The sequence below is a fragment of the Hyla sarda genome, chromosome 12 (assembly GCF_029499605.1).
Source record: "Hyla sarda isolate aHylSar1 chromosome 12, aHylSar1.hap1, whole genome shotgun sequence".
Classification (NCBI taxonomy): Eukaryota; Metazoa; Chordata; class Amphibia; order Anura; family Hylidae; genus Hyla; species Hyla sarda.
The window spans coordinates 66,703,481-66,715,488 of record NC_079200.1 but is presented as its reverse complement, the minus strand read 5'-3'; the positions used below and the strand labels follow the sequence as shown (position 1 = coordinate 66,715,488).

The window sequence follows — 12,008 nt, the reverse complement described above, 5'->3', positions numbered from 1 at the left end:
TACCTGCCAGCCGGCATCGTGACAGTAGATCCGGCCATGGATCCCGCTGAAGTTCCTCTGCCAGTTGTCGCCGACCTCACCACGGTGGTCGCCCAGCAGTCACAACAGATAGCGCAACAAGGCCAACAGCTGTCTCAACTGACCGTGATGCTACAGCAGCTACTACCACAGCTTCAGCAATCATCTCCTCCGCCAGCTCCTGCACCTCCTCCGCAGCGAGTGGCCGCTTCTGGTCTACGACTATCCTTGCCGGATAAATTTGATGGGGACTCTAAATTCTGCCGTGGCTTTCTTTCCCAATGTTCCCTGCACTTGGAGATGATGTCGGACCAGTTCCCTACTGAAAGGTCTAAGGTGGCTTTCGTAGTCAGCCTTCTGTCTGGAAAAGCTCTGTCATGGGCCACACCGCTCTGGGACCGCAATGACCCCGTCACTGCCTCTATACACTCCTTCTTCTCGGAAATTCGAAGTGTCTTTGAGGAACCTGCCCGAGCCTCTTCTGCTGAGACTGCCCTGTTGAACCTGGTCCAGGGTAATTCTTCCGTTGGCGAGTACGCCGTACAATTCCGTACTCTTGCTTCAGAATTATCCTGGAATAATGAGGCCCTCTGCGCGACCTTTAAAAAAGGCCTATCCAGCAACATTAAAGATGTTCTGGCCGCACGAGAAATCCCTGCTAACCTACATGAACTCATCCATCTTGCCACTCGCATTGACATGCGTTTTTCCAAAAGGCGTCAGGAGCTCCGCCAGGATATGGACTTTGTTCGCACAAGGCGTTTTTTCTCCCCGGCTCCTCTCTCCTCTGGTCCCCTGCAATCCGTTCCTGTGCCTCCCGCCGTGGAGGCTATGCAGGTCGACCGGTCTCGCCTGACACCTCAAGAGAGGACACGACGCCGCATGGAGAATCTCTGCCTGTACTGTGCCAGTACCGAACACTTCCTGAAGGATTGTCCTATCCGTCCTCCCCGCCTGGAAAGACGTACGCTGACTCCGCACAAAGGTGAGACAGTCCTTGATGTCTACTCTGCTTCTCCACGTCTTACTGTGCCTGTGCGGATATCTGCCTCTGCCTTCTCCTTCTCTACTATGGCCTTCTTGGATTCCGGATCTGCAGGAAATTTTATTTTGGCCTCTCTCGTCAACAGGTTCAACATCCCAGTGACCAGTCTCGCCAGACCCCTCTACATCAATTGTGTAAACAATGAAAGATTGGACTGTACCATACGTTTCCGCACGGACCCCCTTCTAATGTGCATCGGACCTCATCACGAGAAGATTGAATTTTTGGTCCTCCCCAATTGCACTTCCGAAATCCTCCTTGGACTACCCTGGCTTCAACTCCATTCCCCAACCCTGGATTGGTCCACTGGGGAGATCAAGAGTTGGGGGCCCTCTTGTTTCAAGGACTGCCTAAAACCGGTTCCCAGTACCCCTTGCCGTGACTCTGTGGTTCCCCCTGTAACCGGTCTCCCTAAGGCCTATATGGACTTTGCGGATGTTTTTTGCAAAAAACAAGCTGAGACTCTACCTCCTCACAGGCCTTATGATTGTCCTATTGACCTCCTCCCGGGCACTACTCCACCCCGGGGCAGAATCTATCCTCTGTCCGCCCCAGAGACTCTTGCTATGTCGGAGTACATCCAGGAAAATTTAAAAAAAGGCTTTATCCGTAAATCCTCCTCTCCTGCCGGAGCCGGATTTTTCTTTGTGTCCAAAAAAGATGGCTCTCTACGTCCTTGCATTGACTACCGCGGTCTTAATAAAATCACGGTAAAGAACCGCTACCCCCTACCTCTTATCTCTGAACTCTTTGATCGCCTCCAAGGTGCCCACATCTTTACCAAACTGGACTTAAGAGGTGCTTATAATCTCATCCGCATCAGAGAGGGGGATGAATGGAAAACGGCATTTAACACTAGAGATGGACACTTTGAGTATCTGGTCATGCCCTTTGGCCTGTGCAACGCCCCTGCCGTCTTCCAAGACTTTGTTAATGAAATTTTTCGTGATCTCTTATACTCCTGTGTTGTTGTATATCTGGACGATATCCTGATTTTTTCTGCCAATCTAGAAGAACACCGCCAGCATGTCCGTATGGTTCTTCAGAGACTTCGTGACAATCAACTTTATGCCAAGATAGAGAAATGTCTGTTTGAATGCCAATCTCTTCCTTTCCTAGGATACTTGGTCTCTGGCCAGGGACTACAAATGGATCCAGACAAACTCTCTGCCGTCTTAGATTGGCCACGCCCCTCCGGACTCCGTGCTATCCAACGTTTTTTGGGGTTCGCCAATTATTACAGGCAATTTATTCCACATTTTTCTACCGTTGTGGCCCCTATCGTGGCTTTAACCAAAAAAAATGCCAATCCCAAGTCTTGGCCTCCTCAAGCGGAAGACGCCTTTAAACGGCTCAAGTCTGCCTTTTCTTCGGCTCCCGTGCTCTCCAGACCTGACCCATCTAAACCCTTCCTATTGGAGGTTGATGCCTCCTCTGTAGGAGCTGGAGCGGTCCTTCTACAAAAAAATTCTTCCGGGCATGCTGTTACTTGTGGTTTTTTTTCTAGGACCTTCTCTCCGGCGGAGAGGAACTACTCCATCGGGGATCGAGAGCTTCTAGCCATTAAATTAGCACTTGAGGAATGGAGGCATCTGCTGGAGGGATCAAGATTTCCAGTTATTATTTACACCGATCACAAGAATCTCTCCTATCTCCAGTCTGCCCAACGGCTGAATCCTCGCCAGGCCAGGTGGTCTCTGTTCTTTGCCCGATTTAATTTTGAAATTCACTTTCGGCCTGCCGATAAGAACATTAGGGCCGATGCTCTCTCTCGTTCCTCGGATGCCTCGGAAGTTGAACTCTCTCCGCAACACATCATTCCTCCTGACTGCCTGATTTCCACTTCTCCAGCCTCCATCAGGCAAACTCCTCCAGGAAAGACCTTCGTCTCTCCACGCCAACGCCTCGGAATCCTCAAATGGGGTCACTCCTCCCATCTCGCAGGTCATGCAGGCATCAAGAAATCTGTGCAACTCATCTCTCGCTTCTATTGGTGGCCGACTCTGGAGACGGATGTCGTGGACTTTGTGCGAGCCTGCACTGTCTGTGCCCGGGATAAGACTCCTCGCCAGAAGCCCGCTGGTTTTCTTCATCCTCTGCCTGTCCCCGAACAGCCTTGGTCTCTGATTGGTATGGATTTTATTACAGACCTACCCCCATCCCGTGGCAACACTGTTGTTTGGGTGGTCGTTGATCGATTCTCCAAGATGGCACATTTCATCCCTCTTCCTGGTCTTCCTTCAGCGCCTCAGTTGGCTAAACAATTTTTTGTACACATTTTTCGTCTTCACGGGTTGCCCACACAGATAGTCTCGGATAGAGGCGTCCAATTCGTGTCAAAATTCTGGAGGGCTCTCTGTAAACAACTCAAGATTAAATTAAACTTTTCTTCTGCATATCATCCTCAATCCAATGGACAAGTAGAAAGAATTAACCAGGTCTTGGGTGATTATTTACGACATTTTGTTTCCTCCCGCCAGGATGATTGGGCAGATCTTCTACCATGGGCCGAATTCTCGTATAACTTTAGAGTCTCTGAATCTTCCTCCAAATCCCCATTTTTCGTGGTGTACGGCCGTCACCCTCTTCCCCCCCTCCCTACTCCCTTGCCCTCTGGTTTGCCCGCTGTAGATGAAGTGACTCGTGATCTTTCCACCATATGGAAAGAGACCCAAGATTCTCTTTTACAGGCTTCATCTCGCATGAAAAAGTTTGCCGATAAGAAAAGAAGAGCTCCCCCCATTTTTGCTCCAGGAGACAAGGTATGGCTCTCCGCTAAATATGTCCGCTTTCGTGTCCCCAGTTACAAACTGGGTCCACGCTATCTTGGTCCTTTTAAAGTCTTGTGCCAAATTAATCCTGTCTCTTACAAACTTCTTCTTCCTCCTTCTCTCCGTATTCCTAATGCCTTTCATGTCTCTCTTCTTAAACCACTCATCATCAACCGTTTCTCTCCCAAATTAGTTTCTCCCACTCCTGTCTCCGGTTCTTCTGACGTCTTCTCAGTGAAAGAGATACTGGCCTCCAAGACGGTCAGAGGAAAAAGGTTCTTTTTGGTGGATTGGGAGGGCTGTGGACCTGAAGAGAGATCCTGGGAACCTGAGGACAACATCCTAGACAAAAGTCTGCTCCTCAGGCTCTCAGGCTCTAAGAAGAGGGGGAGACCCAAGGGGGGGGGTACTGTTACGCCGAGCGCTCCGGGTCCCCGCTCCTCCCCGGAGCGCTTTTCGCTTCTCTCTCGCTACCGCAGCGCTCCGGGCAGCTCCACTGACCCGGTGCGCTGCGATACCGTCTCCAGCCGGGATGCGATTCGCGATGCGGGTAGCGCCCGCTCGCGATGCGCATCCCGGCTCCCGTACCTGACTCGCTCTCCGTCTGTCCTGTCCCGGCACGCGCGGCCCCGCTCCCTAGGGCGCGCGCGCGCCGGGTCTCTGCGATTTAAAGGGCCACTGCGCCGCTGATTGGCGCAGTGGTTCCAATTAGTGTGTTCACCTGTGCACTCCCTATTTATACCTCACTTCCCCTTCACTCCCTCGCCGGATCTTGTTGCCATTGTGCCAGTGAAAGCGTTTCCTTGTGTGTTCCTAGCCTGTGTTCCAGACCTCCTGCCGTTGCCCCCGACTACGATCCTTGCTGCCTGCCCTGACCTTCTGCTACGTCCGACCTTGCTTCTGTCTACTCCCTTGTACCGCGCCTATCTTCAGCAGTCAGAGAGGTTGAGCCGTTGCTAGTGGATACGACCTGGTCACTACCGCCGCAGCAAGACCATCCCGCTTTGCGGCGGGCTCTGGTGAAAACCAGTAGTGACTTAGAACCGATCCACTAGCACGGTCCACGCCAATCCCTCTCTGGCACAGAGGATCCACTACCTGCCAGCCGGCATCGTGACAACTACATTGTAGCAGAGGGTCATTTCTTCAGTGTTGTTATATGAAAAGATAGAATCAAATATTGACAAAAATGTGAGGGGTGGACTCACTTATGTGAGATACTGGCCGACATTTATCATTGTCTTTAGACTGTTTTTTGTGTCTACAAAAGGCGCAAAAAAGGAGCAAGCAGGGTTTATTTGCGCCTTTTGGTTTACACATTTCTGCTGATTTTGAGTTGCAATCCACTGATTTTGGCAATACACATGATATGGAAGGGTTTTATGAACTGTGCCTTTTTGTGAAAAGGCGCAAAGCCACTGAAAAGTCTCTAAAACTACACCAGCCCAGACTTAGCTTAGCTTTTTGGTGTATGTGAAGAGAGAAATTTCAGAAAATGTGACCTGCACAAAATGTATCAAATGCTCTGTGACCATTTAATAAATTTGGTGCTCCTACACATTACCAGCACACACAACAAGGTGTAGAAAAATGCTTCACGTACACCTGCAATGATAAATGCCGGCCACTGTATTTATATTTACTGGCCTTTAGCTCTCCGTTATGCACTTAATAATAGTCTCTACTTTGGACAATCCCTTATTAGAGGGGTAACTTGACAAAAGGTGAAATACAGTGTGTCCGTCCCCATGCTGGAACCCCCAGTTACATAGTTACATAGTTAGTACGGTCGAAAAAAGACATATGTCCATCAAGTTCAACCAGGGAATTAAGTAGTAGGGGTGTGGCGCGATATTGGGGAAGGGATGGGATTTTATATTTCTTCATAAGCATTAATGTTATTTTGTTCCAGGAATGTATATAATCCTGTTATTACCTGTATTTTGTAGGGAAACCTGTGTTCCACTTTCCTGTTCCATTGTATGCATTTTTATTCTGGGGATCGCCCCTAGCAACGGACTACAAGGGCAGGATCTGCTCCCCCAGAATAAATGCACAACCACATTTGGGGTTGAGCACCTCCAGCCATTTGAGACCATGTTTTTTGTTGTTATTTAAAAGCTATGGATATATCCTGGCCCTATGGATATAACCTGACCCTTCTTTGTACAACTATTCACCCGCATTATAACCCAATATATTGGGTTTAGTACATGTGAAATAGCTGTCAGATCCTCTTTAAGTATTTACCACAGAAAAGATAATCCAGACTAGATACAACTTTAGCAAACTAAGAAGCATTTCACTGACAACAAGCAGAGATCTTGAAGAGTGTAAGGAACTGAAACAAAACATAAAAGAAAGTTGACAAAGTTTTTTATTCCACAGTCATTAAACATTATTGAAAACAAATGGACAACCCTTATAAGAGAGGGTATCTATAACAGGGTGGACTGAGAGTGTGTGACGTTTCGGAACTGGTAAAGCTCAGTAACAGTGCAATGCAGAAGATGTATCTGAATACGGCAAAGAGGTACACACTACATTTCTCACAATGCACTACAGCAGTGTTTCCCAACCAGGGTGCCTGTTGCTGCTGCAAAACTACAACCCCCAGCATGCTGAGAGTTGTAGTTTTGCAACAGCTGCAGGCATCCTGGTTAGGAAACACTGCACTACAGGGCAGCAGCAGGGGGCAGCAAAGAGATGTGAGGTAATGCAGCCAGGGAGAAAACAGCAGTTGTGACTGAAGCACTGAGGAATAAGACATGATGCATCTAAATACAACATACATAAGAGAAAATAATAAAATGCTTACTTGTGACACTTCTGTGCCTGGCTGTTTAAGCAGTTTGATGGTCCTGCTTCCAGCTGATCGGTTTCCCCGGCCATCGTGCCATGTCAGGCTGTTGCCAATCTCCCGACGAAAGCGATGGTTTAAGTTTTCAGAAGAGACTGTGTGTTCCAGGAGGTTCCGACAAAACCTGAAGTGAGCTGCAGCTGTCAAACCAGAACATAAGCAACAACAATGACCTATGTGTGGCATTAGCTGGTAACTAAACTCAATAACTATAGGATCACAGGAACAAAAAAGCATAGGGTGCTGAGTAATGCCAACCAAGACAGACGTGCCTGGTGCCTATTTCCCCTTCCGATCTCCTTTAGGCCATGTTCACACGGCCGAAAAGGTGCGGACATTTGGATGTTCCAGCGGACGCGAGGACCGCTCATTAATATGCCATCTGATAGACGGCAATGCATTTTCACGCGGAATATTCTTCCTGTAGAAACCGAGATTAAGATTTTAAGAAATTCTGCCGTGTGCACAGTGCAGCAGAATCCCATTGAAATTAGAGGGACCCTGAAGAAGCTGAATTTCTGAGCAGAATATTCTTGTGGAATTCCGCCATGCGAGCATAGCCTTACTCTTCCCCAGTTTACTAATATTGCAATTTAAGTCAAGAAGGAAATTCCATTCAAAGCCCTTTCTCTTCATGGGCCACACTCCTGCTTACCTGCATACCCGCTGCTCTCTAAGTGCCACATACAGCATGCCATTGGCCGTGGCATGACATGAGTGACATCATATCCATAAGGTCATATGACCACATCATCTCAGATTATGTTCTTGTGAACATACACAACAGATCTGAAATGTAGTGTAAAAACATGGGAAACAATTTTGTCAATTTGGGAGTCTATTCACATGTTGTAGAGAGAGAAAAAAAGGAAAACAGGTGCGCTCCTAGTGCAATATTGTTAGCTAGAATTTGGCCCAAAAAGGTAAATTAAGGCTTACCAGAAAGGGTTGCGCTAAGAGCACAACACCTCTGCAGGCATGAAAACTCGTTCTGATGTCGAGGTCAGCTGCTCCAGAGTCCCTTTTGGGCGACGGTTGTCAAACCAAAACTTATGTAGGCAGTGTGGATATTGCGTTCCAGCAATAAAAAATAGGGACTTTATCCAGGCGCTTAAGCGCCTGGATAAAGTCCCTATTTTTTATTGCTGGAACGCAATATCCACACTGCCTATTCACATGTTGTGGCACATTAAATTTGTGAAGATTGCGACAATAAATGCATTATTTGGGCTACAAATTGCAGCAGATTCACTGTACTGTTTCCTTCTAATGCACTGGGTGAAAGTCACAGCAAATCTGTAGCAAAATCGGAACTCTGCCATGTATGGATTTAATCTGGCCACAATTTAGGTGCGAAAGACTGACCATCTAAGTGTAAGTTCACATTGCTGTTGTGGTCTATCACGTTCTTGGTATATTCAGCTTTTTTTTCGCCCCCAAAATGGGTCGGAGCACATCTGATTTCACCTGGTCACCGCCGGGTCACGATGGATCCCATGGACATGAAAGGGGTCTGTCGGGAATCTGGTAGTTTTCCAGAGAAACTCCCGTGGTTTTGAAGGAATTACCATCGGAGGTCCACATAATGGAGCCCAATGGCAATGTGAACTTAGCCTAATGTGTATAAAGTGGCCGCTGTCTCTACTCAATAAGAGAGAAGAGTCAGGCATGTAAGATTTTAACATGCATGATCCCTTTGTTCCTGGATAAGCCACTGCTAGAGGAGTCTGATAGCATCTTTCTCCCTTTCCCCCATCTAGAATACCTTCACGCTCATGCACACGCACATATGTATTGGGAATCTGGAGGGAAAGATGTTAGAAAATATTTAGCCAGTTTTAGCATTTGGGTTATTCTATATATATCCTAACCCAATGACCTTGACTCTATAAAGATTTTTTTTTTCTGACTCCTTTAGGGTGCTTAAACAAATAGCGGTAGTAGGTCAGAGGTGGGGAAAGGTTTGACTGCCTATCTACTGGTACTATAAAAAAAAATGCCATTTAATTCTGTATGCCACATTTTTTTCCATTGCAGTCAATAGAAAACCCCTCCCCCCACAAAAAATGTAAAAATAAAATGTTTGCTTTAATGCAACATGTGAAATGCATCCATAGAAGCTCCAGGCCATGTATCTCACGCCTGCTGGTGTTGGAGACAAGGTCGCTGAGAATCACAGGATCACCTGACTCCTCGTCTGCTGTACGCAGGGATGTGACGAGAATGCACAGGAAGAAAACTGGTTACAGGGAGCTGTACAGCAGCGGAGAACAAAGCTGCTCCATACTTTTATTTTCCCAGTTCTATTTTCACAGCGTCGCCTCAGGCATGAAATCAAGTTACAGGGGGGAGGAGGGGAGGGTGTGAAAAAATAATGAAAATCCAATTAGCATATTCATGAGAAACATGGACTTTAAAGGCAAAACTCTGGTTTAACGTGTATAACTGATTCATTAACTTATATGTCCAGCTATAACATTTCTAGCAGTAGAAAGGGTCACCACGCTTGGTAAGCAGCTGGCATTGTCATAGGATGATCAAAAGGTTAGCTTGAAGAAATTCTGCCCTGCTTGAGTCCAGGTTACCTATAAGTGATATGGTAAAGCAAAATGATGTAACAATGCCCAAATCTCAGCTATGTTAAAGCACAGGGCAAGACCAGTGGGTGCTGAAAGGTGCAAAAGTCATCTGTCCTTGGATAAAACACCCACCACCATCTTTTTTGGATTTCTCTTTAGTATACAGCCCCTAAAAAGTCCTGGAAGGATTAAGATTTTTTAATAGAAGTGATTTACAAATCTTTTTAACTTTCTGGCACCAGTTGATAAAAAAAAAAAAGTTTTCCACGGGAGTACCCACCATAAGGTGATTTTAGTACGTACCTGGCAGACAGTAATGGACATGCTTAGGAAGGATCTGTGCTTGTCTTGGGGCTAAATGGATATATTGTGAGATTACCATAACTCTCTGGCTAGCTTTTTGTGAACTGGTATTTCCTTTTTGAGTTTTCTTCATTGTCTACAAATCCAATAATTCCGTTTTCCTCCCTCCCACACATCAGCCACCCCACCCATTGAAACATAAATGAGCTGCATTCATTCAAAAGACCTGTGGTTTTCAATCTGGGTGCCTACAGCTGTTGCATTAGTTGCAGATTGATCCCTCTCCCACCAAGCGATCGCTCCAGCCATTGAAGCAGACAGGCTCCCTGTCATCAGCTGACTAGTGAGTCAGGTATCGGCCGCATTGCAATCTGGGAAAAATCTGAGACAACAGTCATTTTGTCTGCTGTTAAAAATAAATATTTGGGATAAAATCACATAAGAATTGTGAGAAAACCATCACACACAGGTACAGACACTATATTATGAACTACACTAACTTTACAGACCCAGTAGCATAGTCAAATAAAAAAAATTCCTGGAACACCCCTTTAACTCAAAGTGACTTCTAGACATAGGATTATCTCTGGTACTGAGAATTTTTTAAGACATACTATAATTAATATTTACTCAGTATAATCAGTGCCTGAAGTGAAAACGCCAATCACTTTTGTGAGACTGTATCACACCAGACAGGACTTTAATAACTGGATTTAGGATTGGGGATAAGATGTCTGATCACAGGGGTCCCTCTTATCTCAGCTGTGGCACCCCAGACATCAAACTTTGCTCCATGCCGGATTACTGGCGATGCGGGGCGGAGGCTCGTGACGTCACAGTCATGCCCCACTTGTGATGTCACGGCCAGTCCCCATCAATGCAAGTCTATCGGAGGGGGCGTGACTGCCGTCACGCCCCCTCCCATAGACTTGCATTGAGGGAGCGTGCCCGTGATGTCACGATCGGGCGTGACCGCGATGTCACGAGCCTCCGGCACTGCACCAAATGCTCTAAAGGAACTCCGGGTGCAGCAGGCGGGACCCACGCCATCAGACTTCTTATCCGCTATCCTTTGGATAGGAGATAAGATGCCTAGGGGCAGAGTACCCCTTTAAAGGACTTTTGTGCTGCATGACAACTTATTTTTTCAAAAGATAGGGGATAAGTGTCTGATCGTGAGGGGCCCAACAGCTGGCCGACACCCCCCCTCCTCCATGTATCTCTATGGGAGAGGCAGACACACAGCATTCCTGTATCGCCGTCTCTCTCATAGAGATCCATGGAGGGGGTGTGTTGTTCCCTGCTTCATGTGAGGGAAGATAGTCTCCTTGCAAGGAGCGGAAATGCTCCATGCACTAGGAGAATGGGGCGCTGAGCAGGACATCGCGGGGATCCCAGTGAACAGACACTTATCCCCTATTCTTTGGATAAGGGATAAGTTGTCCTGCAGCACATAACTCGTTTAAAGGAGATATCCAGTCCTGAAAAACTTATCTCCTATCCTAAGGATAGGAGATAAGTTTCAGATTGCGGGGGGTCCAATCGCTGGCCCCCCCCCCCCCCCCCCGTGATCTCCTGTACGAGGAGCGCTGCTTTTGGCAATCTCCGGCTCTGCCATCGAATTGTATTGAGGGGGCGTGTCAGCTGCCGCTTTGTGCGGTGGTCAACACGCCCCCTTCCCGTGGGCTGTTGGGGCCCCGTACAGGAGATCGCGGAGGGCCCCAATGATCGGCCCCCCGCGATTTGAAATTTATCCCCTATCCTTAGGATAGGGGATAAGATTTTCAGGACTGAACTACTCCTTTAAAGGAGTAGTCCAGTGGTGACTCAGTGGTGAGCAACTTATCCCCTATCCTAAGGATAGGGGATAAGTTGCAGATCGCGGGGGGTCCGACCGCTGGGGCCCCCTGCGATCTCCTGTACGGAGCCCCGACAGCCCGCGGGAAGGGGGCGTGTCGACCTCCGCACGAGGCGGCGGCCGACACGCCCCCTCAATACAACTCTATGGCAGAGCCGAAGCGCTGCCTTCGGCAATCTCCGGCTCTGCCATTGAGATGTATTGAGGGGGCGTGTCGGCCGCTGCTTCGTGCGGGGGTCGACACCCGCTATCTGGGCCGAGAGCCGGGGCCCCGTACAGAGAGATCGCAGGGGGCCCCAGCGGTCGGACCCCCCGCGATCTCAAACTTATCCCCTATCCTTAGGATAGGGGATAAGTTTTTCACCACTGGACTACCCCTTTAACTTATATCAGCATGTATATTATAATATTTACTGCTTCCTACAAACATCTACAATCCAAACCTACCCTAAATACGCTGATAGATTATAAAATCTGCATATAACCTATATAGAGAAAAGCAATGGGTCCCAGCTCTTACTCTTTTTTACACTCTATTTTGGTGTATCATTCAGTCCCATAACCACATGGGTAT

At 47.7% G+C, this 12,008-nt stretch overlaps 1 protein-coding gene across 1 annotated transcript in view; it reads right to left on the bottom strand.

Moving 5' to 3' along the window:
• SAMD10 (sterile alpha motif domain containing 10) overlaps positions 1-12,008 on the bottom strand; it is a 34,701-nt gene that overhangs the window by 14,639 nt on the left and 8,054 nt on the right. Inside the window, exon 2 of the mRNA XM_056549372.1 lies at positions 6,653-6,834. Within this exon, the coding sequence (XP_056405347.1) occupies positions 6,653-6,834 (182 nt within the window). The remainder of the gene's footprint in view (positions 1-6,652; positions 6,835-12,008) is intronic.